Source organism: Kockiozyma suomiensis, assembly GCF_038497685.1.
Source record: "Kockiozyma suomiensis strain NRRL Y-17356 unplaced genomic scaffold V2V93scaffold_4, whole genome shotgun sequence".
Taxonomy (NCBI): Eukaryota; Fungi; Ascomycota; class Lipomycetes; order Lipomycetales; family Lipomycetaceae; genus Kockiozyma; species Kockiozyma suomiensis.
The window spans coordinates 895184-915589 of record NW_027117667.1 but is presented as its reverse complement, the minus strand read 5'-3'; the positions used below and the strand labels follow the sequence as shown (position 1 = coordinate 915589).

Sequence of the window (20406 nt, the reverse complement as noted above, 5' to 3'; positions counted from 1 at the left end):
GTTCGGTTAGGCATGAATATACACGTGACCCTAATAGGCAGAGAAGAGCTCAATAAATGGATGTCAGAGACAGGCATTGTTGGCTGTAAAATTGCAAATCGGATGCCGAAAAAAGTCCTACATCTTTAATATTTAGAATAAAATAGAGAAATACATACAAATACCGTGGAAACAAACCAAATTGAGAAAATACAAAGAAAGCCATCCTTAAAAACAAGATAAAATAGAGTTTCGGCTTCCACTGGCACCCTGTTGCGGCTCCAACCCCAGCTTTCTCGTTCTTCTTCCACTTCTCAGAGATATATCAGTTTTTGATCAAGCGGGCTTTGGGCGCAATACTTTGTAAGCTCAGTAGGAGTGCTTTGACTGTGCTGCACTGATTTCAGAGATATCACTGATTTAAAGAAGTATCACGGCTTTCATTTCGACGCTGGATTAACGCCAAATGTGCTGAGTGCGCTTGCGAAGGCCATTGAGTAGTACATCTATTTAGGCCGCGGTTCACGGTATTCGCTAAGTATGTTGATTATATATGTTTATTTAACTTATACAAGACAGTATTTATTAAGATTATGTGTACTATAGAACCATGGCAAAGCCAGCAGAACCGACGCGCCACCGGCCGATCCGCAGAACAACATCTCGCTCACGACATTCCCGCTCTTCTCCACTTTCCTCATCTTCTTCTTCAAGGACTGTATCAGTGCCTTATGCTGGTGCTCCATCCTTTAAAGCCCATGTGCCGGTTCGGCCTTCGCCCTTGGCTACTCACGACCAAAACGGCATGCCCCTCGAGATCTGGGACCGTCTACGATCATTCCCTCTTTTTGCTGATGCACCAGATGGATTTTTAATGGCAATCTCACTCAAATTACGGCCACAATTCTATTCCTCTCAGGAATATATTGTATGTGTATTTTGTTAAATATTATGCGAGTGAACAATCACACTAATTAAGGCCGCAGTTTACCGAAGGCGAAGATGCGCGTGCAATGTACTGGATCGTCCGCGGAGCAGTTGGAGTTACGTCACGAGATGGTGAATCAGTCTATGCAGAGCTGTCCGCCGGTGCATTTTTCGGTGAGATTGGCATTCTTTTCGAACGACCTCGGACGGCTTCGATTGTAGCGAGAACAAAGTGCATGGTTGTTGTGCTCACAAGCGAGGCTCTGGGTGAGGTGTTACCGCACTTTCCGGACGTTGAGAAAGCAATCAGGGAGGAAGCTCAAGAGCGATTAAATTTATTGGCCAAACAAAAGGCAGGAGAAAGAGGCAGTAGCAACAACAGCAACACTGGCAATAATAGCACGCTTCACGCTATTAGCAACAATAACGAGGTGACAATATCATCAGACGAAGAATTACCTAGCGCTCAAGTCGAAACACCAAACTCCCGCATCGCCATCAGAGATCTATTGAAGGAGCTACCATTATTTTCTACGCTTTCCTCCGAAATGTTACACACACTAGCTTTATCAGTCGAGCCTAAGCGGTATTCTCCATTTGAGTTCATAATCCGACAAGACCTGCCAGGTCGTGAATTATTTTTCATTGTGGCGGGCGAAGTAGAAGTGATCGATGAACGAACTCAAAAGACGGTTGCACGTCTCCAAAAAGGAGCACATTTCGGCGAGTTTACATTTCTTGCTTTGGCAGAAAATCGTACAGCTTCAGTGAGATCGGTTGGTATGGTTGAATGTCTTGTGCTGACGAGCACCGCCCTTGAAAATGTCGTCGGAGAGTTTCCACAGGTGTTGCGCGATATTGAACAGACTGCGCGTGAGCGCATGGCATCTTCGTCCATTGTTAGTTTGGAATCGCAGGAGAAAAAAGATCAGGATGCAATGAAAGAAGCTGCGTCTGACGAGGTCGAGAAACCGCTAGATCCAGATCCATTCTCGCAGACGCCAGATCATCTTGATGGTGTCGGCGAAGATGCGCTATTACTCTCTGTGCCATTGATGAACGGGAGTGCGCTATTATCTACGGGAACAATGAACCGACTTGATCTCGAATCAAGCAGTAGTGGTAGCAGTAGTAGCAGTTATTACTCTTCTTCCTCATCCTCGCGATCGCGATCTACAAGCCCTAAGTCCTCCGACAAGCGGAGGCGGAAGCGGGTGAAGCATGTACAGGTACAACATCGCGAAAATGTGCGGCGGTCTCGGCGACTGCAGCAGGAGCCCGCAGTACAGGTTGGAGAAGCAACGGAAGTTCTACGGACGAGCGAACGCGGGGAGATTTTACGTGCTGCGTCGGAGCGGAGTACAATACGAGCCGGGGAATGGCTACCGGACCGTGTGCTGGTCCTGGTGTTGAATGCTCTTCCTCTCAAGGACTTGATGCGGATGCAGCAAGTTTGTCAGCACTGGCGGCATGTTATTCGGACCGATAAGCGGATACTGCGACTATTGGACTTGCGCGAGTACAACACATCTGTGTATGACAATTGTATGAAAGAGATTGCGTCTCTAGCCGGCAGTCGGCCAGAGGAAGTTGATATATCAAACTGCTTCCATCTGTCTGATGCAGGATTTGCCCATCTTGTGTCGACTATCGGTCGCGATATTCGAACGTTTCGAATGAAGAGTGTGTGGGAGGTGAGCGGAATGGCTATAATGGAGCTGACGGTTCCGGCAATTGCTCGCACGCTTGAGGAGATTGATTTATCGAATTGCCGGAAAGTTGGCGACGCGACACTCGCGCGCGTAGTGGGCTGGGTTGTGTCGGAGACGGCTATTGATATCAGTGGTGCACCGCCGCCGGGTACTATCGTTGGATGTCCGCAGTTGCGACGGATTTCTTTAAGTTACTGTAAGCACATTACTGACAAGAGTATGCATCATCTTGCGATGCACGCCAATGAGCGTCTGGAGGCGCTAGACTTGACGCGATGTACCACGGTGACCGACGTCGGCTTCGGTTTTTGGGCTCAGCGAATGTTTCCGCGGTTACGGCGATTGTGTCTTGCGGACTGTACATTTTTAACGGATAAAGCTATTGTATCGCTTGCAGCAGCTGCAAAGTCTCTGGAGGAACTGGACTTGTCGTTTTGTTGTGCGCTTAGCGATGTCAGCGTCGAAGTCCTCTCTCTTGGATGCCCGTTACTGAAAAACCTGAATCTTGCGTTTTGTGGATCTGCAGTTTCCGATGGTAGCCTGCGGGCAGTCGCTCTACATCTTGTTGAGCTGCGGGTGCTGAGCGTGCGCGGATGCGTGCGAGTGACGAACGCCGGTGTCGAGGCTATTGTGGCCGGGTGTGTTGGACTCGAGACACTCGATATTAGTCAGTGTAGAAATGTGAATTGTGAAGCTTCTCCTTTTTCGGGAATGCTACAGATAGGAGAAGGAGAGGAGCGAGGAGGGGAGATGAGAGCGGGAGGCAGTGGGCGAATGAAGACGTACGGATACGCAAGTGCGATTTGGAAAGGTCGAGTTCGTATGATATTTTGAGTAAGTTCGTATGATATTTCGAGTATTGGGGATTGTGTATGAATAGATGATACTAGCTGGTGTAATGTTTACTTGTTTGGATTTTACTTTTGAAATATACGCATGTGTATATGTTTATATAATATTCAAGCGTAGTCGTAGCCCCCGGTGCCTGGAGCTGACGTGCGCCCCAGCGGAAGCGGCATCGATACAGCACCCTTTAACTAACATTACAGTGTAACTATAAACTTTGCTATACAGATAACTCACTAACTGCAGCAAGGTTGGTGCACTCAACGGCTGGTGCCGGATCTAAAAAGTCGGATAAAAGCTCTAAAGAGAAAGAAACTAATGGAGTCGAGTCCGAAAAAGCGCAAGAGCATGCGCACCGGGCAGGTAAGCACTCTGCTTGTATCATACTATTGTCAATTGCTAACACACATTTTGTATTTCCAGGCGTGCGACCGGTGTAAGGCGCGAAAGATTAAATGCAACGCGACATCCGGGCCTTGCACTCCCTGTGCACTTGCTCGTGTGCCATGCACAAACACAGACTTGAACTCGCGCAAGGCGTTACCGAGAGGATATGTTGAAAATCTTGAGGCTCAATTGGCGAAGCTTGAAGCGGTTCTGGCGGAGTTGGCACCGGGTATTGAGCCCGGAAGACTTCCTAATATAGAGGACCTTCAGCAACAGCGGCAACAACAACAACAGCAGCGGCAACAGCAGCAACAGCAGCAACAGCAACAGCAACAGCAGCAGCAACAGCAGCAACAGCAACAGCAGCAGCAGCAGCAGCAGCAGATGCAATTACCCTCTATCGAGAGTTTGACGAGTGTGGCTCTTGACCAGCATCCAAGAGCAAGCGAAGACTCTCTGCTGCCGGTGTCGGTTGTCGACCCCGACTCGGCAGACTCGGACTATGCTAGCACCTGGGACGAGGCGACACTGTCTAGTATGTTCTCTTTCTTTCATTTTTTTATGGCTTGTCTTTCACCCGGATCTAACGTATAAAATGTTCTACAGTTGTCGGAGTCACAATCAGTCTGCGAGATCTCGCTCCCGACGACCTCGACCTCGGTGCGACGAATCTCTTTCAGTTCTTTGCTCCCGGAGTTTCTTCTCGCATGGAGCTTCCACCTTATGACGAGGCAAAGGTATACGTCGACTCCTTCTTGGCTGTTGTGCACCCAGTTATTCCTGTACTGTCAAAATCGTGGCTGCACTCCGAGATTGCACGCCTCTACTCGGACGACTCGTACGTGCCAACCCCTCAGACATGCGTTATTGTCAATATGGTTTTTGCCATCATCACTAGCTCGGTCGACTTTTATCAGCGTAAAGTTGGGAGCTTGCGTAGTACATATTCTCCTCTTTCGCAGACCTTCTATAAAAGGATATTTCCTTATTTTTCTGAGCTTCATCGCTACCCGGATCTTGCTTCTGTACAGGCCATTGTGCTTGTACTAGTCTATCTACGCCCATCTCCTAGGCCGCGCGCGTCTTGGGTTCTGGGTCGTATGGCTACGACTATCGCTATTCAGATAGGCCTTCACCGCGAGAATTTTCTATCCACTAATTCGAAGTTTTCTCTGCGCGAACAGCAACTCCGCAAAAGAGTCTTTTGGTCTCTGCTGTCACTTGAGTGCGCTTTATCGAATAGATTAGGCCGTCCACATGCGCTACATGTTGATAATTTTGATACCGAGCTCCCATTATCTGTCGATGACGAGTATCTCGATGGCCAAATAGACTATCAGAAACTTGAAAACGCGTGCTCATTCGTCCCTGCCATTGCGCTTTTTGGTCTTACGAAATTGTCGAGTTCGGTATTCTGCTCATTTTATGCTGTCAAGCAGCCGACTGCCGTCCAGTACGAACAAAAAGTGCTCGAATATGAGGCAGAGCTTGCAGAGTGGGGAGCCAGATTACCAGAGATATTAACATGGAAGCCTTCAGATAGCACTGGTGACCTTTCTGATAAGCGTTACGCAGGTATTATGTGGCTAACATACAACGAACTCCATCTTTTTATTCGCCATCCATCTGCTTCAAGAACCCTGAATCAATCATTTAATAATGCTTCGCGGAGTATGTGTGTTAGTATCTCGCGGGAGCTGCTGCATACTATGAACGCGCTGATGAAGATCAATCACGTTGAGTCTACTTGGTTCAATATCACCATGCTTCTCACATCCCTTTTTACAATTCTTTACGGTGTATGGGCGAAGCAAGACACCACACAGGATGAAATTATGCAGGTAAAAGAGGATGTGGAGATTGCGCTGGCAGTTATTGATGAAATTGCCAAGGCTCTTGGGACGGATGTGGCGAATAATAGACTGCGAAAAATTGTGCTGACTATGTCTTTTGATACAATCAAGAAGCTGGAGGATAGGTATAGTGAGATGTATTATGCTCAGATGCATCATCGGAGCATTGTTCAGCAGCAGCAAGTACCTTCGTATCCTGAGGCACATATGTCGCAGCAGTCTATTTCTCAGTCGATACCTCAGCCTATGCCGCACCACTCTCTACAGTCGTTGCAGCCAAAAACAACTGCAGAAGCACATTATGCTCCTATACCTTCGCTTCCGCAGCAATCTCGGCAGGCGCTGGAATCACAACCCTACATATGGCAGACAGCAACTGCAGGCACAGCGTCTGGTTCGCCGAATCCAATTTCCAATACTCAGCTTCAGCAGCAGCAGCAGCAGCAGTCGCAGCCAAAACCCTCACCTGCCATCTTGCAGCAGCAATCGCATCCATCATGGCAAGAATATGTGTATTCTGAAATGGCAAATATGGATAAGCTGCGACTGTACATGCCTCCGCAGCAACATTTTTCGCAAAATATACCTCAACCGCTATCATCTCAGCTTACATCTCAAGTGAATCAACATCAACAGAAAATGAATGCTGATACGGATAATCCGTTGTTGATGGTTGCAAATGCTGCACAAGCTCGTGAGCAGGCGGCGAGAGCTAGCTCAGAGTCTCAGCAGAGATACGATGGCAACTTTTATTAGACGATGCGAGTTTTTTTGTTAGCTGCTTGAAGGCTTTATACTATAGGAGAGGTATAAGCTCGGAAAAAGAATGTAATATTTGTCGAGAACTCTTGTTGAAGGCATCTGGTTTATAATCCTTTCTCGAGGTTGGAGTAAAGGTATTTTTATTTTATTTTATACTATTTATTTATTTATTTATTTTTTTTTTTTTTGGCAAAAACCAGTGCTTTTATTTGTACATTCGGTGAATTAAGTCAGGGTTCAATTGTACAATGTACCATAACGATATATGAAAAGAATGATGATATGATATGGGATATGATAAAAGTTGTATAGAATGGAAGAACGAGATTACGACAGTGTTTGATTATTATGTATAGAGCGATGAATATATTATCTAGGATACAGCATACAATAACAGATATAAAAATACAACATACAAATACATCCCTCAAGCCATAGACAATTCTAGCGAACCTGCTCACCCTCAACAAAAGTCAACGCGTTCTCCCTCGTAATTGACGCAATACTAGAAATCTTGTTATTAAACAACACGCCATAAAATTTATCCGCAACATCAATCATCTCATTTCTAAACGTCGTACAAATAAACTGTCCTCCTCCATTTGCGTGGCTTGCGCTTGCTAGCTCTTTGATCATTGCTGCAACTGCGGTTCGATACTGTGCATCCAGATTAGCGTCAATTTCGTCAAACAAGTAAAATGGAGCGGGATCGCATTGTTGGATTGCAAAAATTAGAGCGAGTGCACAGAGTGATTTCTGACCTCCAGAAAGTTGCTCGATGCGTTGCTGTTCATCTGATTTACTGTTGAACGATACTGAGATAGCTACACCGACATAGTTCTCCACAGAGTCTTTATTGTTATCGTCGTCTTCTGAATCAGATTCTTCTTCGTCGTCGCGCACCGTAGGTCGAGCGTCCGTTCGACGTTGCATCACTAGACGACCGCGACCAGCTGGTACGAGCTTTTCGAAAATTTCAGCAAATCCTTTGGATACTTGCTTGAATGTGCGTTCAATCGCTTCATCTTTGTGCCTGTCAAGAACTTCAATAAGCTCCTCAATCGAAGCAAGTGAAACTTCAAGTTCCTGTCTTCGCACAATCAGACCCTCACGTTGCTTCGTGAAGCTTGTGTACTGCTCAAAAGCTTTCTTATTAATATGGCTGAACTTCTTGAGATCGTCTGTCAACTTATGTAGTCGTTTGAGAACCGTTTCAGACTTGATCTTTTCATATTTGTCAAAAGCTTCTTCGGGCAATGCGCCTAATTCTCGAATTTTGCGGTTCAACTCCTCTTTACGCTGAACAAGAATTCCACGTTTCGCCATTGCGCGCTCTAATTGTTTCTGCTCGCGCTCAATCGCCTTCACATCATCCATTTGTTGTGATTGAAGTTTGGCGATTTCTGATTCACGAACAGCGAGCTCACTTTCAATATCTTCAAGCTCGGATTCAAGCTCGGAGATCTTCTCGGCATTGGAATCGACAGATGAGTGTATTTGCGTAAGCGTATCCTCGAGAGCATGTGCGTCTTGAGCGCCACTGGCAATACTTTCTTCAAGCATTTCGGTACGTAGTTGATCGCGTTGCAAGTATAATACCTGTCGTAGATCAAGTTCAAGTAGGACTTTCTCCTGCTCCAATTCTGCACGTATATGAGAAAGCTCGGAGTCTTGTGAGCGCAGTGACTGGATCTCGGTAGTCAGACGCGCGAGTGTGGATGTCTCCTCTGCTGTAAGACGCTTGTCAAATGCACTTCTCAATTCGGTGGTCAAAGTCGAGAGTTGAGCGTTGAGTGAATCAAGGGTCGACAGTGTACTCTCGTACATTTGTTTCTGCATGTAGTTAGATATTTTAGGTATCATAAAGGTAATCGAGGCAGAAACTTACAGTCGAGGCAAGGTTCTCTTGAAGTGCACTCTCGGATGCGTTGTTACTTCTCAAACTATCTCGCACATCGCCTAACCGCATAATCAGCTGCTGCCTTTGCTGTTCAAGCTTATTACCGTTTCCAACAGTTTGCGTCACCTCTTGATCCTTCTTCTCGATCTCCTTTGCTACCTCAGCAGCGTGGCTGCGCAGAGTCTCGTATGATTCGCGCCAGAATCTAAGATTCTTGATGGCATCAATGCGAGATCGTTTAGTGTCGTGATAGCCACCAGTCAGGACACCCTTCTTGTTAGCTTGGTCTCCTTGCAGCGTGATGGCGTTAAGCCCATGTGCGCGCGCATATTGCGAACTCGCGTCAAGGTTCCAACAGATGATTGTACGTGAGAAGACCTGCTCGACAGCTTTCGCATGTTCGGGCTTATATCTCAGCTTTGCAATTAGTGGAATAACTTCATCCGAATCCGGATAAGTCACAGGTTTCGTTTTAAGTCTGTTCAAGGGCATGAATGTTACACGACCCAGCCGTTCGCGAGTCAAAGTGTCCATGATAGTCGAGGCAGTTGCATCAGTGTCGACGACAACGTGGAATAAACTTGCACCGCCTGTGACCTCGACGGCAGTCTTATACTTGTCGTCAACCTCAAACAATTCGCACAGAGGACCATACACGCCGTTCAAGTTCATCGACTTTGTAATCTGTCGCACAGCCTGGAGTCCCTGACTAGTTGCACGGTCCATAGTTCCTGCAAATTTGCGCTCAGCTCTTTCAAGTTCATCACGCGCACCTTCAGCGGCAGATTTAGCCTTTGCGTCTTCTCGCCAAAGGGCTTTACGCTCGTCAAGAAACTGGTCGCGAAGCCGCTTCTGATCGGCTTGTTGTGTCTGGATATCGTCTAATTTGCCTTGCGATGATTCGAGAGTCGCGCGGGTATCTGCAATCGAGGAGCGTACGCTCTCGAGTTGTTCGGTAATGTCATGCAGTTGAGCCTCCACATCATCCCGAATTTTCTCGCGCTGAGTGATCGTATTCTTGATATCGGCGATTTCCTGACGGAGCCAGCGATCACGATCCGCTTTAGTAGAAAATTGCGCATTGCGGCCCTGTTTGGCATAAAGCCGCTGCTGTGCCTCGGTAGATTGCAAAAGTCGCTTCTTGATCTGAGTCTCCTGCTCGAGCGCGGCATCAAAGTCCGGTGTCAGAGTCTGCAATCTAGATTCCTTCGTAGCGATTTGTGTTAGTACTGATTCGAGATCGGATTGTCGTTTCGCCGCCGTACGTGTTGATGATTCCTCATTGTCGCGTGCATCTTTGAGTTGTAACTCTAGTTGCGCCTGGGTTCGCATCAAATCTGTTCGCTCTTCTTCGAGTTGTGTATGATCAGCCTTTATAAGTGCCATTCGCTGTCTCAGGCTTATAATCTCGCTCTCGAGGTTCTGGATAGCCTGATCGCGCTCGCCAAATAATCCCATGCGATCATTGTTCGAATTTGAATTGCGTACACGGTCTTCTTCGAGCTGTTCAAGGTGGACGTTGATTTCCGTTAATTCACGATCTTGTAAAGTATATTCGAGGCATCGACGCTCGCGATCTTTTTCCTGATACTCGCGCAACTCGTCTTTCTCAGCATCAAGCTCGCCAAGGCGATCATCGAGAAATTGTAATAGATTGTCAATGTCCTTACGCCTAGCCGATGAGTCGGCGATGACTTTTAATGACTCTGCGCGTCGAGTTTCGTAAACTTGCGTGCCTGCGACTTCTTTTAATAACGCAAGACGTTCAGCATCTTTGGCGTTTGTCAGGGCTGTGATTCGTCCTTGAGGGACGATGTAGTATGGGTTTGCACGTGAAAATCCGGCTGATTCAAGAAGATTCATGACGTCGGCTTTACTAGCACTCTTGCGATCAAGTGAGTACTCGTCTTTCTTGAGCCCAATCGTTCTTCTAAGCGCCACTTCGGAGTGACCAGTCTAGATGAAGGTTAGTAACTTGACTCAAAAGAAGATGTAGATGAAATGACTTACGGGAAATCTGTTGTCGGAGTTGTCAAAAATTATTTCGACGTAGGCGCTCATGACTGCAGTGCCGGATCCCTCATGGAGCAAAGCTTGACGCTCTTCTCTTGACATGTGCGTGTACGCGTCGCTCAACACAAATCGAATAGCTAATTCACCGATTATTATTACGCTTTATAAAAAAATCACACAAATAAGATGGCTTACCGGCAAAAAAGTTGCTTTTGCCTGATCCATTTCGGCCAACTATTGAGAAATATTAGCATCGCATCAGTAGAATAGTCTACAAAAACAGTGAGTGCTACACACCAATCACGTTATGTCCAGGACTAAATGAATCTGTAACAGTCTGGTCTTTATAAGACTTGAAGCCTTGAATCACGAGCTGATGAGAACGGTTAGCTGGCTGTCCGGCATAATGTGTATACAAAGTAGTAAAGGAAAGACGCGCCTGCTTGATATGCATTGTAGCTCAGATTCTTGTCAGAAGGACAAACGACAAAAAAAGAACTATAATAAGTAAGACTGCACTATTAGCTCAGTAATGATGCAGCAGCAGCCACAAGTTGGTGGATTAGAAGAGAGTGTGTGTGTCTCTAGGAGTAGGAGTTCACATACGCGTCGCGGGGATGTTCTGGGCACGTGCATCTTATTTTTCGCGTTTAAGGCATAACCAGAAACGCATATTATGCAAAAATACTGATCCGGGTAACAGTTACCCTGAGACCGCCGGGCGACTCAGGGCATCGCGAACTTAATACTAATCGATAAGAGCAGCGCGAAACTTAGTATCTAAATCGTGTCTCTGCAGTATATTCTAACTGTTTCCTGCTACCGACACTTATAGAAAGACACGAATCTAGAACAGAAGCAATGGCTCCGCTCTCACTTGCTCCCGCTCAGCCTATGCCATTTGCAATGCCCGAGGGTCGCACGGCTCTTGTTGTTATCGATATGCAAAAGGACTTCCTTCTCAAAGGCGGATATGGCTTTTTGCAATGCCCGTCTGAAAAAGTTTTTGAGAAAGTGTCATCTGTGATTGAGCCTACTTCGAAGGCGATAGCTGCTGCGCGAAAGCTTGGTTTACATGTCATCCATACTCGCGAGGGACATGTCGAGGACTTGTCTGATTGTCCGCCCACGAAGAGAATGCGCCAGCAGATGACTAACCCAGACAGGCACAAGCTAGTTATTGGTACCGATGGCCCCATGGGTCGACTACTTGTGCGGGGGTCAGATGGTCATGATATCGTGGACGCGGTTAAGCCGCTGAAAGATGAGCCAGTGCTTGATAAGCCTGGTAAGGGATCATTCTACAATACTGATTTTCACCAGATGCTCGTCAGTCGTGGAATCACTCATATCATGCTTGCTGGTGTGACTACCGAGTATGTGTTTCTAACTGATTGATATATTTGCGATCTGTGGTCCTAATTTGGTGTATTAGATGTTGCGTGGCTACAACCTTCCGCGAAGCCAATGACCACGGATTTGAAACCTGTGTTCTCACAGACTGCACAAGTGGCTTTGACAACGAAATTGTCGACGCATCAATGAAGCACTTCTGCGCATTTGATGGTTTGCTGGGATATACGTGCTCTTCTAAGCCATTGCTCGACCTCGCTGCGACAGTGACGATGCCCCAAAGTGTAGCCGCCGAGTTTGACATCTCGATTGCTTCGCTCAGGGTTGCGTATCGGTCTGGAAAGCTTTCTCCGACTAAAGTCATTGATTACGTGTATGAGCAGCTGACAAAGCCTGATGCAGCAGCTGTGTTTAAGACTGTGATCGACAAGGCCGAAGCGATGAAGACTCTTCCTGAAGCCGGTGTCGAGGCGACCTTTGCCGACATGCCGTATTTTTACGGTATCCCGTTCTCTGTCAGCGAAAGTTTTGATATTGCAAAGTCGAGCCTGGTCAAGGCTCTGATCGCGTCGGGTGCGATTCTCATAGGTACAACTAAGATTGAAGCTACTGGATCGGGTCTGTTTGCGACAGCCGAGGTTTCGAGCGAGTACAGTGCAGAACATGCCTCGGGTGGATACAGCTTTGGATCTGCACTTGCTATTGCTAAAGGCCTTGGCTCATTCTCACTTGCGGTTGATACTGACGGTTCGTCACGTATCCCTGCCGCTTTTAATGGCGTTGTGGGCTATAATGTTAGCAAGGGTCTGTTGCCGTCCGATAGCGTTGCTAAGTTCTGTCCGTCTATCGACACGATATCTGTTGTTGCTACGACTGTTCATGACGCAAGAGTTGTCTTTGCTGAGATGCGCCATCAGGACATTAAGAATCCGGATTCTGCGCTTGATCGATTTATTCCGATCAAGTCTATTGATTTTCGCGGTCCCAAAGAGGGTGGCTTCCGATTTGCTGTTCCCGAGGACCTGTCCCTTGTTTCGGATGAGTACAAGGTCGCATTTGACGCCATTGTCGAGAAGGCTAAGAGCCTGGGTGGTACACTTGTACCGATGGACCTGAGCTCAATTGCGACGGCGAGCAAGCTAGCGACACCAATCATTGCTGCTGAGCGCGTGGCCTTTGGTGCAAAAAGCAGCGATTGTGGTGTCCTTGCAAAACTTCATGATGAAACGGTAGCGGCTGCGTCGACGTTGTCGGCGGTGAAGGTGATGAAGGATATGGCAACTTTGCGAGCTCTCAAGGCTGAGCTCTATTTAAAATTTGAAGGTGCGGCTGGTGTAGATGTTCTTTTTATGCCTACTGCGCCGTACCAGCCTCTGACTTCTGCTGTCGAGGCTGATCCTGTGCGGATTAATAGTGACCTAGGATCGTTTACAACGCTTACAAATGTATTTGAGATGTGTGCTATCAGTGTCAAGGCTGGTGAGATTGGACCTTTAAAGTTACCATTTGGAACGATGATTGTTGCACCGATGGGTATGGATGGTCGTATGTTGGATATTGCAGAGCTATTTGCTTAAAATCAAAAGAGCGATAGAATGCTTGATATGGTAAAATTGTTTAGATTAAATGCAAATGACTATTATGTAAAATATATCGTACACCACCGTAACTGCTCTTGATAATTCACTCGGTAGAACTGGCTAGTAGTTCAGCACCTGATGATAGACCAGACTGTACCTGCGCTAATCCACTCAGAGCCCGTAGTATACGATTGAGCTCGTTGACTTTACGCGTCCGCAGTCGGAAACAACTCCCTGAAACCGGATCGAAAGTTTTGACAGCAAGGGTACCCCGCTTCGTCTCTTTGTTGGTGTTGTAAGAATATGATATTTTCGTCTGAAGACCATAAGTTAGAAATGAAACGGTTGAGAGGAAGAATGAAGACATGCTTCAAACGTACGGTTGTAGGACGAGCCTGGAGAAGGAGCGTTGACTGCTGAATAAAGACTGTAGCTGAAGATGTTGCCGGCATTTTGAGTAGAGTCGAGTAGAGCAGAGCAACGTATAATACGATAGAGTAGAATATAAATGCGATATAGAATTTGCAGCGGTGGTTGTAGTCTTTGTCATTATAGTATATGGTAGAGCATACTGTAGCGTATCAGAGATAAATGCATAAAGGTAACTCATTTATGCCATATCTTGTGTGTTATAGCGTGAGACTACTCCAAATTTTCTGAAAGCCTCGGAGCCATTATTTTAGTTTACTTGGATCTGTGGGTTCTATACAAAAACATCATATAACAATGGCATTTGGATTTGGAAAAGGCACAGAATCTTCATCGTCTGCATTGGGTTCGTCGGCGGATATTAGGGACCGACTAAAGAAGCAGGTTCAGCAGGAAATACAGACTTCGCAAGCTACAGCTCTTATCTCTGTGCGTTCCCCTATATGCTAGTTTATTGCCTTCTTGTTTATGTGAAAGTTATTATCTTATTAACACGAGACTTAGAAAATCTCGCGATCGTGCTATAGCTCGTGTATTGTGGACCCGCAGTCGAGCTTGTCTGCCGCTGACCAGGTGAGTGTTAATATAGTCACAGAGTTACTTTGTGATATCTTGCAGCGGCCGGACTAACATCGATTGAAATAGGAATGCATACAGAATTGCTCGTCAAAATTTCTGCAGACATTTAGTGTTGTCTCGAAGGAGTACGTTACTCGACTTCAGTCCGAGAAACGAAATTTGTCGCAATAGGTGCCGTGATTCATAAAAGACGGAGATCGCTGTATATAGAACGATGATTGCTTGAGATATTGGTTTGTACATACAAGGATTTTGATGTATAGTTGTTGTGTATAAATGTGTTGTGAATGTGATTTAGCAGTACATTAACTGTGCGTCAACGACTGCAGTACCGCCCAGTTTATAATAAAAAAGCCATCTCTACTTTATGATATATATTACCCATATATCTTCAAATAGAACAAAAAATAATACAGAAGTTGCTGATATACAGGTTAAAAAGAGCCCATCCACTCGAAACTTCTACGTCATCCGCCCGCCGCAGTACACATTCTAATTTCTTGAACTCGACAGCTAGCTGTTCAGCCAACAAAACTAAGCGATGTCGCCCCACACTACCTCAATTCTACTATTTGCAATTCAGCCTACATTTTACGACGTGATTCATGATGTTGAGACTGGTGCGGTGCCGAAGGATCAGTTCTGGGTGTCTATAACGAGGGTCTCGGGAGCAACAAAGTATGCTGCCGTGGACGTCTATCGTATTAAGGGCGCAATCGAGCTGCGTGGTCTTGATGGCATTGAAGTTCTGGATTATTCTGAAAAGGTATTTATCTTTGTCATTCTATAACTACGAGGAAAAGAAGTACTAATTCCTATATAGTTTATTCGGTTAAGCTGCTCTGAGCTAGGTGTAGAGAGTATCGAATTCAGGCGTCCGGATGTCGAGATCAAGACCAACTCGAGTACGTGCCTTTCCGAATAAAATACAAAAATGGTAAAAAAAAACAAGACTAAACTATTTGCCTAGAAATCTCTTCGTTTGATATTTCCCCGTCGTCAAACTTATACGCTGTTGGATCACCAAACGGATCCATCGCGCTCTCAACATTCTCAGTATCTAATTTAAACTCAGCCGACAAACTTACGCGAGCTTTGGTAGGACATTTGTCATATGTCAGCTGTGTCAAGTTCTTCCCATCAGGACAGGTGCTTCTGAGCTGTGGCGGGGATATGCAGATCAAGCTGTGGAATATCGGTGACGGTAAGTGTGCGAGGACGTTTGTGGGTCACAAGAGGGCAGTTGTCGGACTGGCCATGGTTGGCAGGGGAAGGAACTTTTTGTGTAAGTGCTGAGTGTAGAATAAGCTGATTCTAGTTGTTGACCGAGATATAGCTGCCTCGAGCGACGGCACGGTGAAGATGTGGTATGTTGCATTTCTTTCTTTATCTCTCTTCCTTCAACCCTTTCTATATAAATACATATAGACATGTGGAGAGAGAGAAAGAGATGTACAAGTCCAGGCTGACTGTAATCTTAGGGAATGCGGATCTGGTGAGATTGTACACTCATTCACACACCCAACTGCGAGGGCCGCACCGACTAATGTCGCGGTTGCCCAGAGACAGGACGGAGTAGTGAGGGCAGACTGCGGCCTACTCGAGTTTGAGACGGGCGACAAGATGGCCGCCGTCGGCTATGACAACGGCGACGTGGTGCTATTTGGCTTAGCGACAAAGGATGTGCTGGCTGTGGCATCAGCGCCTGCCGAGGTTGGCGATGCCGACGCGGCGGTAGTTGCCGTCGAGACGGGCGCCGAGCGGCACAATACGTGGCAGATGGTGGTTGCACGCGTGCGCAGCATCGAGATCTGGGACATGTGTGCGACGACGGCGCCTCTGCAGCGGGTGCGTCTGGCGAGCGAGGTCGTGGGCATCAGTCTCGACCTCGAGGTCGGCGTGGTGGGAGTCGCGACGCGGGCGGGCGCGTGCGCGGTGGTTGACTCGGAGAGCGGCTGTGTGCAGTGGGTTGCTGCAAGTACATCCGCCTCTGGCGAAGAGGCTACGGCTGCAATTATCGTGCGCGGGAAGCAGATACAGATAGCGGGCCGGTCGGGGACGCTGAGCTGCTTCTCGATATCTGACAGCTCGGGCTAATGCAGGAACGCCTTGCACGTGCCGCATATCCTCACCGCCATGCGCCACTTATGCCTGACCCGACTACTGGATCAGGGGCAGGGTCTAGTCGCTGCAGCCGGGAGCCGGGTCTGGGCCCCTATTGTGCGCGGGTCAGTGGCCGAGAAGCAAGCGCTCTGCTCTCTCTTCGTCGTCTCTGCTCTCCACAAACAACAACACTCCTCATTCTCCTTCGCCAGCCAATCTTCCTTGCTTGCGTCGCGCAGCTGGCCGCGCTCTATTTTGTTATTGCTCATTGCTTATTGTTTCTCTTTCTGCAGGCAAATGCCGCGCTGCTAATCGGCCTCCGCACTCTGGCTAAGCCATCATTCGTTCCTTGTCCAACTCCTGCCATTCCTTATCTTCCTTTGTCTATTTCCTATCTTTTAACTGTCTGAGACTTCTCGACACTCTGAGAACTACAGTTTTTTTTTACACTCGCTTTTTTTTTTATCTCGCGGCTCTTCTTTGTTTCTCAGTCCTCATCTCTGCAAAAAACCCACCTCTTTTCTTCTTTTCTCCCCTCTCTAGCCTACTCCATCCTCTTCGCTCCTATTCAAAGTCATGGACTCTTTTACTTCCAACTCAGAGCCCGCATTTGAGGAGTTCACTACTGCCGCAGATGACTCTGCCACTCTTTCGCCAGAGTCTTCCGCCGGTGACCTCTCTTCGGGCGAGAACTCCACTGAACCTGTCGGACCTCGCTCTCATTCTGAACCATCACACTGTGAACAATCAGAGTCCTCTCTGCAGTCTTTACAACAGTCTTCCTCTTCATCCTCGTTTTCTGCTTCATCCTCATCCTCTGCTCTTCCCACTGCCGTCCGACGCCCACTTTCGCGCAAGTCGACTCTCACTCAACAACAAAAGAATAACAAGCGTCAGCGCGCCTCGACCGAGCAACTTTTGATTCTCGAAAACGAGTTCGGCGTTAATCCTGCTCCTAGCGCAAAGACACGAACTCGTATTGCTAATCAAATCAATATGACCGAGCGTTCAGTACAGATCTGGTTTCAAAATAGGTACGTTATTTGGTCTCCCTCTTTTTTTTTTAGGTGTATCTCGTTCTAACTCTATCTTTTCATCTTCTTGCAGACGAGCAAAAATCAAATCTATTGCCAAAAAATCCATTGAAACTGGAGAGGACAGTGATCAAGTCCCAGAGTCTATGAAGCAGTATCTTGCCCAGGCTTCGGGTCCTGGCGCAGGCTCTTCATCGGCGTTCTTTGCTAGGGCATTTGGTCTACAACACAACAAAGCATCTCTTGCTCGCTCGGCTTCATTCTCAAGCATGAGCGACAGTTCGTTTCTTGCCCCTGGCGGTCTCTTGTCGCCATCGACGGACGGCACCTTTACCGCTCCGCACAAGACGCAGGTTAGCCGCTTTTCCTGTCGCTCGCTTGCCATCGGCTCATGGCGACGTGTTGGCTGCTCTGCGATGGATCTCGTTGTTTTCTATTCGCCTAGTCAAATGCGGCTTATGTATTACATCAACAATGACTCTATTGGATTTAAGATTGAGTACCCCTTTTCTGCCATTCAGCAAATTTTTGTGCAGTCTCGTGCAGATTCTGGCAGTGATACCAGCGGCAGCCTTGATAATAATAACATCATGGGCGATCTTGTTGTTATTTTGAATCAGCCGCCCCAGTTTTGGATGGAGTCATCCGATATGAGCGGAGGCTGGTTTGAGACTGATGACTTCACTGAAGATCGGCAGGCGACGCGAGTGCTCGAGCATCGCCTCACTGGCCCGCTGAAAGAACTTGAGCAGCAGCTAACCGAGCTACTTTCTTTACATACTGAGACGCTGACGTCCGCTTTGCCAAATGGAGCTGCTACGCGGGCAAATCGCAGCTCGAGTGTGTCATCCGTCAGCAGCAACGCGAATTTGAGCTCTACAACAAGAATGATGAATGCGCTGTCATTCACTACTTCTGCGCCTGTGTCTCCTCTCGTGGCCGGTAGTGACGCGTTTAGAAGCATGATGCCGCCTATGCCGCCTGCCAGCCAGCGTGTTGACGGCGGTGTAAATAATTTCTCGGGATTTACGCCGCAATATATGCCCGGCACGCTTGCATCAGGAAGTAAGCCGTCGCATCGGCGTACACGCAGTCGCTCGGTGCCAGCTGTGATTGATTTTTCGTACATGAATCCTGTCGTTAATCCTGGCTTTGCATATCACGGCACGACTGACCTGGCCGCCGCCGCCGCCGCCGCTGGAATGGCTCCGATTGCGTCACATCCAACGCCTCCTCCTATGACACAGATGCTCTCCGAACCGCTTCAGATGCTACATGAGCCCTCACATATGTCTATGGCTATGGATGTCGTTCCTGCACCATCACCATCGCCGCACGTGAATCCGCCACTTCGAATCGACCCTCACTCACAGCCGCCGAGTACGCCGTTCATGGACCCATACTCGTACGCTCTAATGTCTGCAGGTGGGGGAGCTGACGGCGCAGCCGTGCCTCCTGATACTTCATATTCTGGACTGGCGACTCCGATATCAGCAGTCGAAGACCTCGGACCGGGTATGAATCCGTACTGGGTGCCGTCATCAGCCGCGACAGATGGCGTTGGAGTCAGTGTGTACGCAGATGATATGGTGATGGCGCCGGATGATGTCGTTGCTGGCACGCCTATGCAGGAAAGCACAGATATGTTTGAGAACACTTTTGTGAAACCTGATTTTGTGACGAACGGTACGAGTGCTGGCGACGAATTGCTGGATATTGGGTTACTGGGAATTAATGGTAGCGTATGACAAAAAAAATAGGATAAATAAGAGATCGAGTTGGTGTTTACTATTGGAAAAAAAATTCCCTCATGTATGGAATTTGCTTTGCACTTGTTTTGATTTATTTGTATTTTTATTTGCTTTCTGTATCTTTTTATAACGTAAGGAGGCGCGAACAAGTGTTTTTTATGGGCTATTTTAAAATTTCGTTGATTGGTTTAAAGATATACAAGATTTTTGCGTTACTAGTTTTGCAATTGATTATTATTTACATACTTCTCCATTTCCTATGTACAGTATAAACCAAATAACAAACTCACCAGGCATCAGAGGGCGGTAATGGCTCTGTCCTTGGTGGAGCGACAGGTAGCCGAGGCTTTACTCCTCTGCTTTCTAGTAATGCAATTAGTCTTTTTTCGAGGCGAACGAGCAGCGAATTACTTGGTTTGACGCCATCCTCGATCCAGACTGCCCAGGCTCCGATCTGATTTGCCATAAGCACGTCAGTGAAGATACGGTCACCAACGACAGCTACGTTGTAGCCAGCTTTTACACCCGTAGACTCATCTTCTATTAAACTCATGAGCACATTTTTGCCGACAGATTCGTGGGGTTTGAAATGTAGATGCTCATGGACTCTGATGCCGGTCGCGGTCTCTGTTTCTTCTTTGAGTCGGAGATTGATGCCGAGAGCATGCCGGACTTCGTGAAGGAATGCGCCAGCAGTGTTACTGACAATAAATATTCGGGATCCGGGGAATTGTCTGCGTAGATTTTCGAGCGCGGTGATGTTTTCCGGGTGCGTTTGCATCTTGTCAGTTTCTGCAAAGCAATTGTCTTTGTCGAGGATTATAGCGCGGATATCGGCGTGTTTTGGAAACAATGAAGAAAAGTCGCGAGGGAGGTCGCAGAATCTGTTAACGCGCGCATGCGGAAGTGCTCTCCAGGGCGAATATGGGAGAGTCAAGACTTGAACGGCAGCATCGCGACGGTCGTAGAATCGTAGATAAGCCCATCTGGCAGCGTAGTGCTGAGTCCAGAACCAATTGTGAACGGTGTCTGTGTATTGTAGCAGCCGCTGGGTGAGGTTTCTGCTGAGACCTTTCATATCGACATTCTCTGGCGCAGTTTATAATTGAATGAAATAATCTTTGTCGAAATAAGCAAATAGTGGTAATGGTTTTCTTTTTTTAAAGATATTTTGATATATTACATCACGTGATATGTG

At 47.2% G+C, this 20406-nt stretch overlaps 9 protein-coding genes across 9 annotated transcripts; 6 read left to right on the top strand and 3 right to left on the bottom strand.

Moving 5' to 3' along the window:
• Positions 1–434: 434 nt before the first annotated feature.
• Positions 435–3569, top strand: V2V93DRAFT_184207 (uncharacterized protein). The gene is made up of 3 exons (XM_066906960.1): positions 435–517; positions 586–907; positions 966–3569. Exons 2-3 carry the CDS (start codon positions 590–592, stop codon positions 3450–3452), a joined length of 2805 nt encoding a protein of 934 aa, XP_066767181.1. The 5' UTR covers positions 435–517; positions 586–589; the 3' UTR covers positions 3453–3569.
• A 175-nt stretch (positions 3570–3744) lies between these two features.
• On the top strand, positions 3745–6882 carry V2V93DRAFT_344779 (fungal-specific transcription factor domain-containing protein). Its single transcript, XM_066907865.1, has 3 exons — positions 3745–3827; positions 3888–4386; positions 4458–6882. Exons 1-3 carry the CDS (start codon positions 3783–3785, stop codon positions 6458–6460), a joined length of 2547 nt encoding a protein of 848 aa, XP_066767180.1. The 5' UTR covers positions 3745–3782; the 3' UTR covers positions 6461–6882.
• Positions 6812–10963, bottom strand: V2V93DRAFT_367016 (RecF/RecN/SMC). Its single transcript, XM_066909461.1, has 6 exons — positions 10819–10963; positions 10677–10752; positions 10575–10613; positions 10377–10516; positions 8355–10322; positions 6812–8299 (listed from the first exon to the last, which is right to left on the bottom strand). Exons 1-6 carry the CDS (start codon positions 10831–10833, stop codon positions 6911–6913), a joined length of 3627 nt encoding a protein of 1208 aa, XP_066767179.1. The 5' UTR covers positions 10834–10963; the 3' UTR covers positions 6812–6910.
• Positions 10964–11140: 177 nt separating this feature from the next.
• Positions 11141–13394, top strand: V2V93DRAFT_367014 (amidase signature domain-containing protein). The gene is made up of 2 exons (XM_066909460.1): positions 11141–11755; positions 11815–13394. The coding sequence occupies exons 1-2, from the start codon at positions 11241–11243 to the stop codon at positions 13307–13309; spliced, it is 2010 nt and encodes a 669-aa protein (XP_066767178.1). The 5' UTR covers positions 11141–11240; the 3' UTR covers positions 13310–13394.
• Positions 13336–13853, bottom strand: V2V93DRAFT_367011 (signal recognition particle 9 kDa protein-domain-containing protein). Its single transcript, XM_066909459.1, has 2 exons — positions 13693–13853; positions 13336–13628 (listed from the first exon to the last, which is right to left on the bottom strand). The coding sequence occupies exons 1-2, from the start codon at positions 13762–13764 to the stop codon at positions 13416–13418; spliced, it is 285 nt and encodes a 94-aa protein (XP_066767177.1). The 5' UTR covers positions 13765–13853; the 3' UTR covers positions 13336–13415.
• Positions 13854–13988: 135 nt separating this feature from the next.
• Positions 13989–14722, top strand: V2V93DRAFT_367010 (uncharacterized protein). The gene is made up of 3 exons (XM_066909458.1): positions 13989–14170; positions 14246–14314; positions 14387–14722. Exons 1-3 carry the CDS (start codon positions 14039–14041, stop codon positions 14489–14491), a joined length of 306 nt encoding a protein of 101 aa, XP_066767176.1. The 5' UTR covers positions 13989–14038; the 3' UTR covers positions 14492–14722.
• Positions 14723–14783: 61 nt separating this feature from the next.
• On the top strand, positions 14784–16453 carry V2V93DRAFT_183986 (WD40-repeat-containing domain protein). The gene is made up of 5 exons (XM_066906958.1): positions 14784–15086; positions 15144–15225; positions 15291–15605; positions 15657–15687; positions 15802–16453. Exons 1-5 carry the CDS (start codon positions 14862–14864, stop codon positions 16415–16417), a joined length of 1269 nt encoding a protein of 422 aa, XP_066767175.1. The 5' UTR covers positions 14784–14861; the 3' UTR covers positions 16418–16453.
• Positions 16454–16846: 393 nt separating this feature from the next.
• V2V93DRAFT_184200 (uncharacterized protein) lies at positions 16847–19481 on the top strand. Its single transcript, XM_066906959.1, has 2 exons — positions 16847–17457; positions 17531–19481. The coding sequence occupies exons 1-2, from the start codon at positions 17000–17002 to the stop codon at positions 19203–19205; spliced, it is 2133 nt and encodes a 710-aa protein (XP_066767174.1). The 5' UTR covers positions 16847–16999; the 3' UTR covers positions 19206–19481.
• On the bottom strand, positions 19373–20337 carry V2V93DRAFT_367003 (mitochondrial PGP phosphatase-domain-containing protein). Its single transcript, XM_066909457.1, has one exon. It carries the CDS (start codon positions 20284–20286, stop codon positions 19495–19497), a length of 792 nt encoding a protein of 263 aa, XP_066767173.1. The 5' UTR covers positions 20287–20337; the 3' UTR covers positions 19373–19494.
• Positions 20338–20406: the final 69 nt, after the last annotated feature.